Source organism: Onychomys torridus, chromosome 9, assembly GCF_903995425.1.
Source record: "Onychomys torridus chromosome 9, mOncTor1.1, whole genome shotgun sequence".
NCBI lineage: Eukaryota > Metazoa > Chordata > Mammalia > Rodentia > Cricetidae > Onychomys > Onychomys torridus.
Genome location: NC_050451.1, coordinates 55,554,822 through 55,570,318, shown reverse-complemented (window position 1 = coordinate 55,570,318; position 15,497 = coordinate 55,554,822). Strand labels below are relative to the sequence as shown.

Below are 15,497 nucleotides of genomic sequence, written 5' to 3'. Positions count from 1 at the left end.
TTCTGCAGACTGCCTTGTCTTGCTTTTCTAGCAAAAGTGTCACCAAATAAACATTGCCTTTGTTTGGCTTTGAGATTGGGGGATATTAAGTGTAAGTCACTGTACCCAACTGTGATGAGCCTTAATTTAGGCACTGAGCACTTGGGGGCTGTTTGCAGGGTGAGGCTACTAGGAGTTCTCATGACTAGGCCAGGGTTCTATAAGTCTATAGTCTGTATCTGTAGACAGACAATATCTCTAAACACTGGGTGCCTACATTTGAAAATACTGACCACTTTTACATATTATTTAAGGCCGTGTCTCAGTCACTGTTCTGTTGCAGTGAAGAGACACCAGGACAACTCTTACAAAAGAAAGCATTTCATTGAGGTTTGCTTACAGTTTCAGAGGGCTGATCTATTATGGTTGGAACCATGACGGCAGGTATGGTATGGTGCCAGAGAAGTATTTGAGAACTACATCCCGATCTGCAAGCTGGGAGTTGGAGTGGGGGTAGGGGTGGAGAATGAGCATGGGATTTTGAAACCTCAAAGCCCACCCCCAGTGACACACCTCTTCCAATGAGGCCACACCTCCTAATCCTTTCAAACACTACCATTCCCTGGTGACTAAACATTCAAATAAATGAGCCTATGGGGGCCATGATTATTTAAATCACTATAGGCCTGATAGAACAAATTGCATTTTTTTGTTGTTGTTGTTATTGCTGATTTCTAAATAAGACAGAACTGATACCTTAGGGAATTGTGTGTATGTATTTGAAAATAGGGTTCAATATGACAGTATTAAAAAAGGTCAGCATTTTATGGGCTGGAGAGATAGCTCTGTGGTTAAGAGCACTGACTGCTCTTCCAGAGGACCTGGGTTCAACTCCCAGCACCCACATGGCAGCTTAAAACTATCTGTAACTCCAGTTCCAGGGGATCTGGCACCGTCACACAGACATGCAGGAAAAGAAAATGTACATAAAATAAAAACAAAGCAAAAAAAAAAAGTCAGCATTTTATAAATCATTGTGTCTGAGTATGAAGCAGGGATAGAGGAGGTATAGGAAGAGAAGGACTTGAGCTACACCCAACACTTTGAGGGAAAGAAAACATTTGGGAGATGTCAGCATTTATAGTATGGTCCTTGTTAACTGTGAGATACAGCATCATAGCCCTCCCCCAACAGTGGTCTTTATGCCAGTAAAAAGATAGATATTACTTGTGATAACTGCATCAAGTCTTACAAACAAAATCCTTGGGTTGGAAAGATGGTTCACTAGTTAAGAGCCCCCCAAGTTTGGTTTCTCTCCAACTCCAGTCCCAGGGGATCCAACACCCTCTTCTGTATTCTGTGGGTACCAGGAATATACATGGTTCACATAATATGCATGTAGACCAAATCCATACACTTAAAATTAAGTGCAAATTTAAAAACAAAAAACTTCATTTGCCTCTCCCTGAGTCCTGGTAATTCTTCTACACCCAGGACACCTGATTACCATGTTGAACATGAGCCCCTAGTAAATAGGTTGTTCTCAAAGCTTTTGGCAAGAAGTTTTAAAACACACATAAAGCTGCATTTCCACAAAACAAACTTTGCCACATGGTTTTGACAAGTATGTCATTGTTGCTTAAGATGTTGACATTAGAGAGACTGGGTAAAATGTATATGAGAACACACCTATCTTTGAATCTTTCTGTAAGTCTAAATTTATTCCAAGGTAAAATATATATATATGGGCTAGAGAGATGGCTCAGAGGTTAAGAGCACTGACTACTCTTCCAGAGGTCCTGAGTTCACATGGTGGCTCACACCATCTGTAATGAGATCCGACGCCCTCTTCTGTATACATAATAAACAAATAAATCATATATATAAATATATAAAATATCTTACAAAGATAGGCCTTCCTCTGCCTCCTAAATGCTGAGATCACAGGCATGTGGCACCATCACCCAGATCACCCAGTGAGGATTTACTTTTAATCACTGTTTCCAGGTCCCCCCCCCCCCCTTTTGTTTTGTTTTTTTGTTTTTTCTCAAGATGGGGTTTCTCTGTGTAGTTTCCAACCTTTCCTGGAACTCGCTTTGGTGACTAGGCTGGCCTTGAACTCACAGCCTGCCTCTGCCTCCCAAGTGCTGGGATTAAAGGCATGTGCCACCACCGCCCGGCGGAGGTCCCTGTTTTGTATTTAGGGAATCACTGATCCAAGAGGAGAAAGGGCAAATTCAAAGAAATCATTCTATGCTATCAAGGATTCTGGTCTTCCATAAGATATATTTTGATGGGATCCAAGGAGCTGGGCCTTGCCAGTTGAGTTTAGTAATAGGAAGTGCTGAGTCCAATTGCATACTTTCTGCCTTTAACATTGAATGCTGGGCAAGTATGCACACACATGCTTGTGTACATAGTCATGTATTTATACATATACATTTACTTTTGAAAGTTGGAACTCTTAATTAGACTTGATGATGGAAAGGCACATGGATTCTTTTTGTTGTTGTTAAGAGTAGCTTGTGGGGGGGACACTCTTTTAATCCCAGCACCTGAGCTGTGTAAGAGTTCTAGGGAAGCCTGGTTTACAGAGTGAAACCCTGTCTACAAACAAAACAGCCTGCTACGATTGCCTGTGCCTTTAATCCCAGCATTTGGAAGACAAAAGATAGGAAGATCTTTTTGAGTTTGAAGCTGGCCTGGTTTGTATAGCAAGTTCTAGGATAGTCAAGGCTACCCACTGAAACCTTGTCGAAAGAAAGGGTCGGGGGAGTAAAAATTCTTTATGTGAATTATTACATGGCATACTTAAAATATTTTAAAATAGCTTTTCTATCAATTATTTTTTAAAGACTTTCTTCATTCTTTCCCTAGATAAAACAATAAAATTATGGAAAATCAGTGAAAGAGATAAAAGACCAGAAGGTTATAACTTGAAAGAGGAAGATGGAAGGTATAGAGATCCTACTACTGTCACTACATTACGGGTAAGCACTTAATACAAATGACTCAGTCCTATCACAGGGTGGATCTCTGAATTGGAGGCCAGCTTGGTCTTCATAGTGTGGGTTCCACAACAGTCAGGGCTAGAAAGAGACCCTGACTTCAAAGAAATTAAAATGCCTTGGATTGGATTTTTGTCAGTATTTCTGTAGCCTGGCTACCAAGCAGAAGCCATTAGGACTCTGTTCCCAGCTCCACAGGTGGACAGTTCTTTATGAGACACTGTCTCTTTCTCATTGAAACAGAAAACAGCTATGCAGAAGTCTCAACTGCTGCTGGGGACAGAGCTGGGCGGCACATAGACTGCTACTATTTAATCACTGGTTTTGGCTTTCAGAGTTGGAATCTTAGTCATTACAATGTAAGCTTCTTTGGAGCTCAGAAAGTAGAAATGGACAGAACCTTACAGTTTATGCTAAAGATACTAAGAATAGGAAACTAGATTTTCCTTTTTAGCCTTGTTAATTCAAACCATAAACATGTACTAGTTTTATACCAGAACTATGATTTGTAAGCTAGTATTGTTTCTTCCTGAAGAAGGTAGTTGTTCAGATTATTTATTTTTCTTTCTCCCATTTTAGTGCTTAAACAGAACCAACATTAGTGGCTTTAAAAAAAAACCAAAATCTTCATTGTTAATTCTCCTACGCTTTTGTATTCTCAAAAGTAGAGTAATGGTCTTGTGAATCTGCATTTTCATTTTTGTTGACAGGTGCCAGTATTTAGGCCCATGGATCTAATGGTGGAGGCCAGTCCACGGAGAATATTTGCCAATGCTCATACCTACCACATCAACTCAATTTCTATCAATAGTGATTATGAAACCTACTTATCAGCGGATGATTTGCGGATTAATCTCTGGCATCTGGAAATTACAGACAGGAGTTTTAGTATCCATTTGATTTGTTTAATTTGGTGTTTTGTAAAGAAATATTGTGTCCATATTAGATTTATCTTCTCTTTCCATGTATCTGAGTCCTTTGCTTTGTAATATCTTTCCATCTTTGTGGCATCTCCCCACCCTATCTTCTAAGTAATTATAACTGAGAAAAAGTTAGCATAATGAGAAAATAAAAATAAGTATCATACGAGCTAATCCCAAAATAGAATTTATGGAGTTCTAGGGAATGTCTTTTGTGCCTAAGAAAATTGAAGTCAAGTGTTTTGCTGTATTTCTAATATATTTAAGATTTTTAATTACAAAAATATTCTCATTAATGTTGGGACATGAAACTGTTTAAAGATTTATTACTGCCTGTGTGTAATAGTGTTGTCTTAACAATCCTAGCATTCAGTGGGCTGAGGCTGGAGGAACAAGAGTTCCAGGCCAGCATAGGCCATATATATATGATAAGACTCATTAAAAAGAAGAAAAAATAAACACATTTTAACATTTCTGGGATTTGCTCATAAAAAAAGATAGAGTGTCATTAAGAAGAAATACTTGATCTTAATTATTTGCCCTTTTCTGAGTGGAGATTCCTTAATGAAATGCTGTCTAGATATTGTGGATATCAAGCCTGCCAATATGGAAGAGCTCACAGAGGTGATAACAGCAGCAGAATTCCATCCCAACAGCTGTAACACATTCGTGTACAGCAGCAGTAAAGGAACTATTCGGTTATGTGACATGAGGGCATCTGCGCTCTGTGACAGGCATTCAAAATGTAAGTCTGTTTCTGCCCTGTCTTTAAAGTGGTCTACTCAGACTCAACCTGGCCTGTGTGCCTGTAGGTAACTGACCAACACCATCTGAGTCTTTGCTTATTCCACTTGGAAGTACTTGGGGTGGGGGTGTCTGGTGGGGATGGAGGTATGGTTGAGTCTTCTCTTCCTTTCTTATTCTTCTTTCCTTCCTTAACCTTTTGAACTTACTAAAAGCCCCTATCCCCTCACGAAAGATTCTCTTATCCTTATAAAATATTGGGGGAACACTGGCATTAAAATGGGTAAGGCTGGAGAGAAGGCTCAGCAGTTTAGGAGCATGGCAGCTCAAAACTATGAATGTATGGCTCTAGTTCCAGGGAATCTGACACCTTCTGGTCTCCTTAGACACTGCACACACCTAGCACACTTATATACATGAGCATATATATATATACATCATACTTATAAAATAAAAAGGGATGAGGTTGTAAAATTATTTTCTTGGCTTTGGTTACATTAAAAAATTCAGATACATGCCAGTTAACAAAATCCTTATATGGGGCGGCTGGAGATTTGGATGGATAGGACGGAGTAGTTTCCAGAGTACCAATAATAGAGGCAGATAGTGAGGCAATTGTGCACTAATATAAAAAGTCCATGTGACTCCTCCTGAGCAAAATCAGACCCCTGCTATTAGCAGGGCTCTGCACTTTGTAGTAATCATTTTTCTTAAAAGATTTTGTGAGGAAACATGTTTCTAAAGCTGGCAAAATGTTTTAATTTTTTGGATCAGTCTGTGATTTTTTTTTTTTATTTCCTCACTTAAATTCTTATTTTAGAAAATATTAAACTTTTCTCTTTTGTTTTCAGTGTTTGAAGAGCCCGAAGATCCCAGCAACAGGTCATTTTTTTCTGAAATCATCTCCTCTATTTCTGATGTAAAATTCAGCCATAGTGGTCGCTATATGATGACTAGAGACTATTTGTCAGTCAAAATTTGGGACTTGAATATGGAAAACCGGCCTGTGGAGACATACCAGGTATTTGCAGTGTGTTTCTTTTGAAGGGTGTGTACTTGTGGACAGTGTGTAGAGGTGCTTCTTCCAGGGTGTTGGGAATGACCCATTTCTCTCGGAGAGCCATGAATGTATTACTGTTGCCTGTGTAAAGAAAGTGTATGTTGTCTGTTCAGGATTGCAGGTACAGTTAATTTTGTTAACACATGCGGTTTAATATTGGCTACTTGGTATGCTGCTTTGTACATGGAAGTGAGAAGTGTGGGCAGGAACACTAGGGAGAATACTCTCGGCAGATAGACAGCATGGAATATAGTGAACCAGGGCTTAAATTTGACCTGCCAATTGTATGACTCGTCTACCTTTTGGCTAATCATTTCTAGTTTAAAAAGGCCTGAATTCTCAGCCGATGGCTTTAGGAGTTACCTCTTCAGTGCAGAATGTACTCCATGTCAGATAGCCACTATCCTTGACCCAAGTGAGACAGGTTCGCAGTGTAGCACAAGCCAGGCCAGCAGAGCCTGTGGACCAGGGTGTGGAAACAGTGCTATGGAGCAGACTTAGGGAATGCATGGCACTTACAAAATTAGGACAAACACACACCCTCAAGATCTTACTTTTCAGCTGGATGTGGCAGTGCACGCCTTTAATCCAGCACTCAGGAGGCAGAGGCAGGTGGATCTCTGTGAGTTGTAACTTTTCAAATTTCAAAATAAATGTTATATTGAAACAAAATCAAAGAGTGAAATAGTTAGTGTTTTGTTTTCAAAGTCTTAGCAGTATCCAGAGAAACTGTGTCTTCTAGCGTCTTCCTATGCATGACACTGGGACCCTGGCTTCCTCTTGTTTGGAGAGAGGCCCTGCACCATTGTGAATGCTGGATTCGGTGCCCACCGTACATGTTACGTGACTTGCTGTTCTGCCTGTAGAGTTGGATTACCATTGACAACACTGCATTATGGCAGAGTGCCTTGCTGGCCTCTGAGACTGGAGGTTACTTCTGACGTCTGCTTTTCTTTCCACCAATCCTGTCCTAAGTCTGTATCAGTTGCAATTTCTGAGTGTTAGAAACTTTTACTTGATGTCATTGACATGGCTGGAATCTATGGGTACTTACATCAAGTAAAGTGAACATTTACAATGAGCTTGCTAATGCACACATAAATCCCAGAACTCTGGAGCGTGAGGCAGGGGCATTGTTAATAGAGTCCTCAAGTTTGAGACCAACCTGGGCAGCATAAGTAAACAGACAAGTACAAGGTGCCTACTGGTGGCTGTCACTTTTTAAGGTTCTCATTCAGGAAAAGGAAACGGCTGACGACTGACACGTCTTTTTTCTCGGGTCTCAGCAAACACTGGGACATGCCTATAAGCACTGTGTGTGGAAATGTCCCACGCTTCTGTTAAAGAGTAGATTTACTTACTTTCTAGTTCATCCAACTTAATTTCCAAAATTACCCTTTTTGTGATGTATTAGTAAATGTAGAAATACAACTCACAAAGAGATACATCTTTGTTGGCTTTTTATATTGAAAAAATAATAGGAAGCGACGCTCAAATATTTTACTATACTTTGTATGTGGGTGGTTGTGTGCATGCGTACGTAGCACACATGTGGGAGAATAACTTTCAGGATTCAGTTCTCTTTAATGTGCTTTTCTTGGGAATCAAACCCAGGCTTGGTGACAAGTATATTTACCCACCAAGCCATTTCATAGCCCACTACTGAATTTTCAAATGAAGTGGGTGAATGAGAGTGAGATGGGGACAGACAGCTGAGAGAAATCTGTTTGTCACTGAGCCCAAGCCTTGCCGTGCTGTGTGTTTAATTTAAAATAGTAGACCAAGGTCAAATTTGTGCTCAGAAAATGATACTTAAAGGAAAGGAAGCAACGTTCTTTTTTTTTGTTTGTTCTTTTGAGATAGGGTTTCTCTGTGTAGTTTTGGAGCCTGTCGTGGAACTTGGCTCTGTAGACCAGGCTGACCTCGAACTCACAGAGATCCGCCTGCTTCTGCTTCCCGAGTGCTGGGATTAAAGGCGTGCGCCACCACCGCCCTGCTGCAACATTCTTATCATCAGTAATGGACTGAGTGTGAAGAAGTGAAAGTTAAATTCTGTTGCAACATTCTTTTGTTAGTCTGTTATCTGCCATCTTCACATATCTTCTGATTTATATGTCTCAATTCCTGTTTTATTTATGTGAAGAGACACCATGAGCAAAGGCATTCTATAAAAGAAAACATTTAAGATGGATGGTGATGGTACAGGCCTTTAACTTGGGAAGCAGAGGCAGATAGATCTCTGAGTTTGAGGGTAGCCAGGGCTACACAGAGAAACCTTGTCTCTGGGAGGGAAGGTGGGGAGCATTTAAGGGGAGGCTTGCTTAAGAGTTTCATCATGGTGGGGAATGTGGGCAGCAAGCAGGCAGGCAGGCATAGTGATGGAAGAGTAGCTGAGAGCTTACATCTGATTCACAGGCAGGAGGCAGAGGTAGAGTGGGCCTGGCTTGGGCTTTTGAAACCTCAAAGCCCACCCCCAGTGACCACCTCTTCCAAAATGCAACACTAGCCAATCTTTCCTAAACACTTTAGACTACCAACTGTGGACCAAACATTCAGCTATATGAACCTATGGAGGGGTTCTTACTTGCATTCTTATTTGAATAATCAGATGTTTTAGTTAGGCTTGTCAGGGTACATTGAAATGCCCAGAAAGGTGGTTTTCCTCAGTTGTGCCTAAAGGACTAGCAGAAGTAACATTAGAGGGTATATAACTCTGGATACACACTCTTTAAATGGATTTTTGGTTATTTTCTTGTTTTGAGAGGAAAATAAACTGAGGATGTATACTGTTTTGTCCTCAGGTGCATGAATACCTCAGAAGTAAACTTTGTTCGCTGTATGAAAATGACTGCATATTTGACAAATTTGAATGTTGTTGGAATGGGTCTGACAGGTAAGGAAAGAAACTAGCTATTTCATCCCTCTTGTCACACTAGGTAAAAATAGGACTGTGATTTCTTTTTTAACAGAAGTTAGGCGTCATTCAATTTTCTTCCAGGTACTTGTGAAATAAACCTAGTAATCACAGGTAGAGCTATAGTGACAAAACCAAAGCGTTGACTTTCTAAGTAAATGCAGAGCATATGAGATCTGTAACAAGAAGTTGTAGGTATTTAAGTTATCATGTTCAAATCTTGCTCCCCCTTTTTATGAGCCACATTAATGGCATTGCTAGCCAAGGACAGTATGTGTCTGCAGTTCCACCTGCTTGGGCAGCTGAAGCAGAAGTGTTTGAGCTCAGGAGTCTGATGACAGCCTGAGTAGCACAGACCATGTTGCGAGAAGCATTGAAAACAACCATCACAACTCTGATGTGCCAGCAGTTAGTTAAAGTGGTGGATTACGTGGGACTGCCTCTCTGCTGTTGGGAGAACTGTTTCTATAGCAGGGACTCGATGCAGTGTTGTACTTCAGTGGCTGTGACCACTCCACTCATGGAGGCTGCAGGTAAGAGCACTGTCTGCTCTTCCAGAGGACCTGGGTTCAGTTCCCAGCAACCACGTGGCAGCTCACAACTGTCAGTAACTCACATTCCAGGGCATCTTCACATGCACATAAAATAAAATAAACCGACCACTTCACAGAAGCAATAATTTGTATGTTATTGTAAGCACTTACTGCTTACTGTATTCTGATTAAAACAGAGGATAGTTTGGAAGTTACTTCAGGCTGTATCTAAAGCAGTTACAGGTGTAGTTAGAGTTTTCCTGCCTGGCCCAGTCAGGACAAATCTCTCTCACCCGCCAGACGCTCAGACTCAACCAAGTAAACATACAGAAACTTATATTGCTTACAAACTGTATAGCTGTGGCAGGCTTCTTGTTATCTACTTCTTCTATCTTAAATTAACCCATTTCTGTTAGTCTATACTTTGCCACATGGCTTGTGGCTTACCAGTGTCTTTACATGTTGCTTCTCATGGCGGCGGCTGGCGGTGTCTCTCTGCCCCAGCTTTTCACCTCCCAGAATTCTCTTCTCTCTTGTCCCGCCTATACTTCCTGCCTGGCCACTGGCCAAACAGCCTTTTATTTATACAGAGCAATAACCACAGCATACAGGTACTTTATTTGGTAGTAGTTGAATTTAAAAAGCTTGATACGATTCAGATTTCTTGGTGTTAGACATTTCAGAGAGCCCTGGAACTTGGGATGCTTGTCTTTTATCTGGCTTATATTTTATAATTTATAATTACCTGAGATTCACATGAGGCCCAAATAATGGCCTGATTACCTACTCAGATACCTGCTGTAGGGTAAGCGCCTATGATGTCATTACTAAATGTGAGGCCAGGACGGACAGATGTGAAGAGAACATACTGGTGTGTAGGTGTGGCATTTTGAACAGTCAGTTTCCCCCGTGTCTGGTAGCTGTATGGTTAGCAGTTCTCAGTTCCCTTCCATTATCAAGAAAGCAATTTTCAAATTAAGAATACTTTCTAAAGGCAGGCAGGGTGAGGGATACAGCAAAAAGGTTTCCAAGCCTAACAACCTGAGTTGGATTCCTTGAACCCACAGTAGAAGGAAGAACCAACCCCTGAAGGTTGTCTTCTGAATTCCACTCGTCTCTCTCATGTACACAATCAAGAAAAAGATTTCTGGAATAATTCCTTTTAAATTATATGTTGAAAAACTATTTTTCAAACTATTTCTTGTGATTGTTTGTCTTAATTTTATGTGTATAAATGTTTGCCTACATGTATGTGTAGCATGTTTGTGCCTGGTGCCTGTAGAGGCCAAAAAAGAGGAGTGGATCTTCTGGAACTGGAGTAACAGATGGTCATGAGCCACTATGGGTTGCTTGGAACAGAAACCTGGGCCTTTGTAAAAACAGAAAGTGTTGTTAACCACTAAACCCTCTCAGCTCCCACAGCACTTCCTAAAGGACAGAGGACACCCCCCCCCCCCCCATCTGCCACAGCTCCACCTTCAAACCGGCTTTGGTTAGTGCTGTCCAGAACTCAGTGAGCCACCAGGTGGTCTCAGTCCCTTCATGGCAGGGGGAACCCTGCTCTTGTCCTAAAGTGACATGGTGTCAAAATTTGTTTATTCTGAAAGAGTTCTTCAGTCCTTTCTTGTCTTTCATAACCTGTGAATTTTCTGTTAAAAAATAAGTTATTTTATAGATTGTTTTCTCAGTGTGAGCATTGCATTTCCTCATTAAATATAAGTTATATATATACAAACTTTACAAACCTGGATCAGGGGCACCACCAGCTTAATTTATGCAACTGTTTTTAAAGAAACAGTTCTGTTGTCAGATACACACCATCCTGAATTGGATTGATATTGTCAGCTGCTCTTTGAGGGACTGACATCAAAAAGATCCGAATCCTTTGTGACATACCATATATTAGCTGACCAGTCCCTAGTTTGCCTTATGCATGGACATTACAGAGACTCTTTGACTCTATAGAAAGGTGGGTAAACTAGGAGAGGTTTCAGATGTCAGAATTTGCTTTTGAAGATATTTAGTGAAAGCTGAGCAAGTGTCTAGTTAAGGTGCATTTGGAAAATAGGTCTCCTGGCACACAACCCGGAACCACAGCATGTAGGACAAAAAGGTCATCCTGAGACCATCATGGGTTGCATGAGAATAAAAAAAATTGTTTTGTGTTACAGGTACAATAATTTTTTTGTTAATGAAGATATTATGTTATTTCCTTGAGTAGGTCTATTGTAAGATAATGTCATAATTGTCATATTGTAAGATAATGTCATAAAACATTATCTGCACTAGGGATGGTAAATACATGCCTATAATCCCTGTACTAGGAATATTGAGGCAGGAGGGTTATGATTCTGAGGCCAAGCTGGGCTGCATAATGAGACCTCATCTCAAAAAAAAAAACAAAAAACAAAAATAGATTACCTGGGCAAGTAGAATAGGTCATAATTTGCATCATGAAACATAGCAACAACTATTTTTTTCTCCCCACTCCCCATTTCAGAGGAGGTTTAGAATGAACTCCATAGGTTGCTACTTCTAGAAGGTCCTTAGTTTGGTTGGTTACATGGCCTACAGTTGCAAAAATTACTCAATGAAGGTAATTCATACCAAGGTACTTTCAGTTTTGTAAATTTGGTTTTGTTTTGGGTTTTTTTTGTTGTTGTTGTTTTGTTTTGTTTTGTTTTGAAGGAGGATTTGAGTGTTTTTGGTTTGGTATCAATAGCCTCTATGTCTTAATTCAAATAAGCTTAAAAAAGTTGCTTCCTGCAGAGTGCTAGGCCAGGTTGGTCACTGACTTGTTACAGTAAACATTCTCTCGTTAACAGTTTGATTGGGTGTTCTACCTTTACAGTGTTGTCATGACTGGATCCTACAATAATTTCTTCAGAATGTTCGACAGGAACACAAAGCGGGATATAACTCTAGAAGCATCTCGGGAAAACAATAAGCCTCGCACGGTTTTGAAGCCACGCAAAGTCTGTGCAAGTGGCAAGCGAAAGAAAGATGAAATAAGTGTTGACAGCCTAGACTTCAACAAGAAAATCCTTCATACAGCCTGGCACCCCAAGGAAAACATCATTGCTGTAGCGACTACAAACAATCTGTACATATTTCAAGACAAAGTGAATTAGGCTGGCAATCCTAGCAGAGGAGCCACTTCCTGCTTAGTGAGATAGTTGAATCTAGCATTCATACCTATAAGAGAGCGGTCCATTGTGGCGCCCCTTTCCAGTGTTTGACAGTGTGCCATTCGACAACACATTTGATAGCCACATGGGGAAAGCTGTGGATGCATCCCGGGCTGTTCTCCATGTCTGCTAGCCATTAGGGAAGGGCAGGGCACTTTTAATTTAATGACTTCTTGCACCATCTTGCCTGATGGACTGGACTGGACTGTGTCAGCATTGATGTACTCCACTTTTTATGCCTTCCATTGTGATGACGTCAAACACAGTGAACGCCTTCAGTCATGCTATGGGATTTGTGTATCCTCATTACTGTATCATTTGTGGGGTACACCCTCCTCTTTTTTAAATTAAATACAGCTCATTCTTACTGTGGCTTGTAGCATTCCTCCTCTCTGGCCTCCTGGACTCTCCCCTCCATCTTACCCTTGCCCTTTCCACCTGGTCTTGGTGGTGGCATATTAAAAAAAGGAAGAACGAAAGCACACAAAATGAGTCAGTTTGGGGTCAGTGGTAATGGGGGTATATGTTGCGAACAAATGTTTTAATAACAGTTGGCTGTAATCACTCCTTGCCATGTCTGGCACTGAAAATAAGGAAAAAAAACTACTACTGAATAAAAGTGACAAAGAATGGAGAATCTGGTTTTCTTTTTCTTTTTCATCTACCTCTTTAAACCAATATTTTGTGTCATATCCTTGGGTGCAATGAAATGAAATGGGTTTCTATTGTCTCCTTGGTATTTTTATGAACTATTTTTAACAAGTGTTCTTTTCCATGGAGCCTCAGAGAGGTGTGGTTCTGTGCGCCCATGTGTTAAACATGTGTTACTGTTAAGGGTTCATGGTCTAGAGATGCTAGAGGGTTCTGTGTTTTGTGTCTGTACTTAATTCATCTGTTAATGAATTTGCTGTAAATGAGAACCATGGTTGTAGAGCTTCACTCTGAAGTCTTCTTCCAGTGCTTAATTTCATTTTTGCCTTAGGAAATACCAAGTAGACAAACTGACTTCTTGTTCCAGCACAGCAGAGTGGAATTCCATCTGGAAGTAACTTGGTAGATGAAACCCCATGCTGCACTAAAGAGCTGTTTCGTACTGATTGCTCTGGAATCAGGATGAATTGTATTTTGCCATAGATACATCTTTTCTTTTGGTTTTCCAAAGGTATATTCTGGACAAGCTTTTAAAGGTACAGTGCTGCACGGACTGCAACAGCTGCATAAGCACCAGATGTGTGTTGACCCCATTGTCCCAGTGCTGAGGCCCTAGCCAAAGATGGAGAGTGCCCCAGTTAGTGTGGGACTGACCCTGGTCAGTCCTGCAGGAAGCTTTATGGAGAGAGAACGGACTTTATTTTTAAAAGATGAATGAGAATGGTAGTATATTTTGGTTGAACAGTGATACAACAACGTTGAATTAGAGGACTCTGTGTGCTTCTATATTTCCACTGCCTATTGTTCTTCAGCAATGAAAAATGACTTACCACCACCACCACAATTCCCTCTACACTTACACAAATGTCTTGTACGTTAACATTTTTTAGCACACGGGAAATTTTATGTAATAAAGTTACTGTATCTTTTGGACTTAAATTTGAATTTGTATTTAAACAATGATGATATGTCTGATTCTTAATGGCACTTTTACTAATTTATTTGGGGATCTTGGGTGCATTCCTAGTCTGTTATTTATTCCTTTGGCTTGCATAGTTGTCCATCCAGAAGGATCGGCTATTTTTGATTGGGTAACTTTCCAGATCTTTTGGGATGGTGGTTTCTCTACAATTTGGCTTTGAAACCACCAAGCAGATCTTAGAAATCCTTTTTTTTTTTTTTTTTTTATAAATACGAATGGTAGTTTTAATGATTCTCATTCATAACTATAAGGGTTAGTTTTATGAGTCAAAGGAAACCTACCTGCAAGCTTAAGATGCCTCAATCAGGATTGCTGTCATAAGCTATTGTAACATCTTAAGTGGTTTTTATATTTCTTTGGTGTAGCAAACTATAAGCCCAGCCACTCATTTTATATCGTCAACTTTTATTAATAAAAATTACAGAATAAACTTAGTCTTGTCAACTTGATTGTATTTTCCTAATCTCTTAAAAATCAGTACATGTATTTTATCCTTTTTCAATGTTTTTGACGCTAGGATGGGAGAGCTGTCATTCTGTTAAATGTCAGTCCTCACTTGGTGGCTGGGCAGTAAGAAGATACAATTTATAAAGCTGTACAGTTCGCTTATATAACAACTAGTTTCTAGATATTAAGTGGTATAACCCTCAGAATTGAAGTATCCATGAACTTTTTTCCTGTTAAAGGTTTTTTAACCACTAGATCTTTCTTATACTTGAAACTTAATCATAGCTAGAGTTTTTTTATTTTAATTACATGTAGGTATGGAGTGTGGGCATGCAGTTTGGCACAGCATACATGTGGAGGTTAAAGAACAGCTTGCAGGAATTGCCTCGTTCCACTATGGATTCGTGGGATCAAACTGTAGGTCATCAGGCTTGAACAGAGCACCCCACAAAGCCTAGAGAAATGCAGTCGCATGTAACTTAGGATATTAGTGTGTATTTTTAGACAGTTGTGTGCATGTAGAGCTAAGTTCTAGCAAAAGCATTTAGTGAAATTTAAACCATTTGGTTATTTAGAAATAACTTGCTTTTCTACTTGACATGATTTCAACTTATATGTGCTATCTCTCCCTAGCCCTATAAAGGAAAGTGCCTACTGGGCCGGTTTTAAGGTAGCTCCGTGGGTAAAGGCATTCAGAACCAAACCTGATTTGAGTTCAATCCTAACCAAGGAACTATGTAACAGAACTGACTCAATTGTCCTATGCCCTTCACATCAGCATGTTCACTCTTGGACACACGGTAAATGTAAAAAATACATGTTTTGTGGGTCTGGCATGGTGGTGCACACCTTCAATTCCACTAGATGAGAGAGGCAGGCTAATCTCTTGAGTTCAAGGCCAGCCTAGTCTACATAGGTTCCAGAGCTACATATGGAGACCCCTGTTTTTTTGTTTTTGTTGCTTTTTAAAAGAAAGTTGTGTCCTAATTAATGAAGAATCTTGCCAGTTTTCTTCACTATTTGAGAACCTATTTCATGGGTCAAGATGGTGAGTTGAAGCTAGGTAACAAA

General features: G+C 40.1%; 1 protein-coding gene across 2 annotated transcripts in view; it reads left to right on the top strand.

Annotated features, from left to right (window-relative positions):
- Positions 1–14,574, top strand: part of Ppp2r2a (protein phosphatase 2 regulatory subunit Balpha) — a 58,557-nt gene extending 43,983 nt beyond the window's left edge. For both annotated transcript variants that reach the window (XM_036199308.1, XM_036199309.1), the window contains 6 exons: positions 2,857–2,969; positions 3,698–3,875; positions 4,488–4,652; positions 5,503–5,672; positions 8,513–8,604; positions 12,010–14,574. In XM_036199308.1, the coding sequence (XP_036055201.1) occupies positions 2,857–2,969; positions 3,698–3,875; positions 4,488–4,652; positions 5,503–5,672; positions 8,513–8,604; positions 12,010–12,289 (998 nt within the window). In that variant the 3' untranslated portion in view covers positions 12,290–14,574. The remainder of the gene's footprint in view (positions 1–2,856; positions 2,970–3,697; positions 3,876–4,487; positions 4,653–5,502; positions 5,673–8,512; positions 8,605–12,009) is intronic.
- The last annotated feature ends 923 nt before the right edge of the window (positions 14,575–15,497 follow it).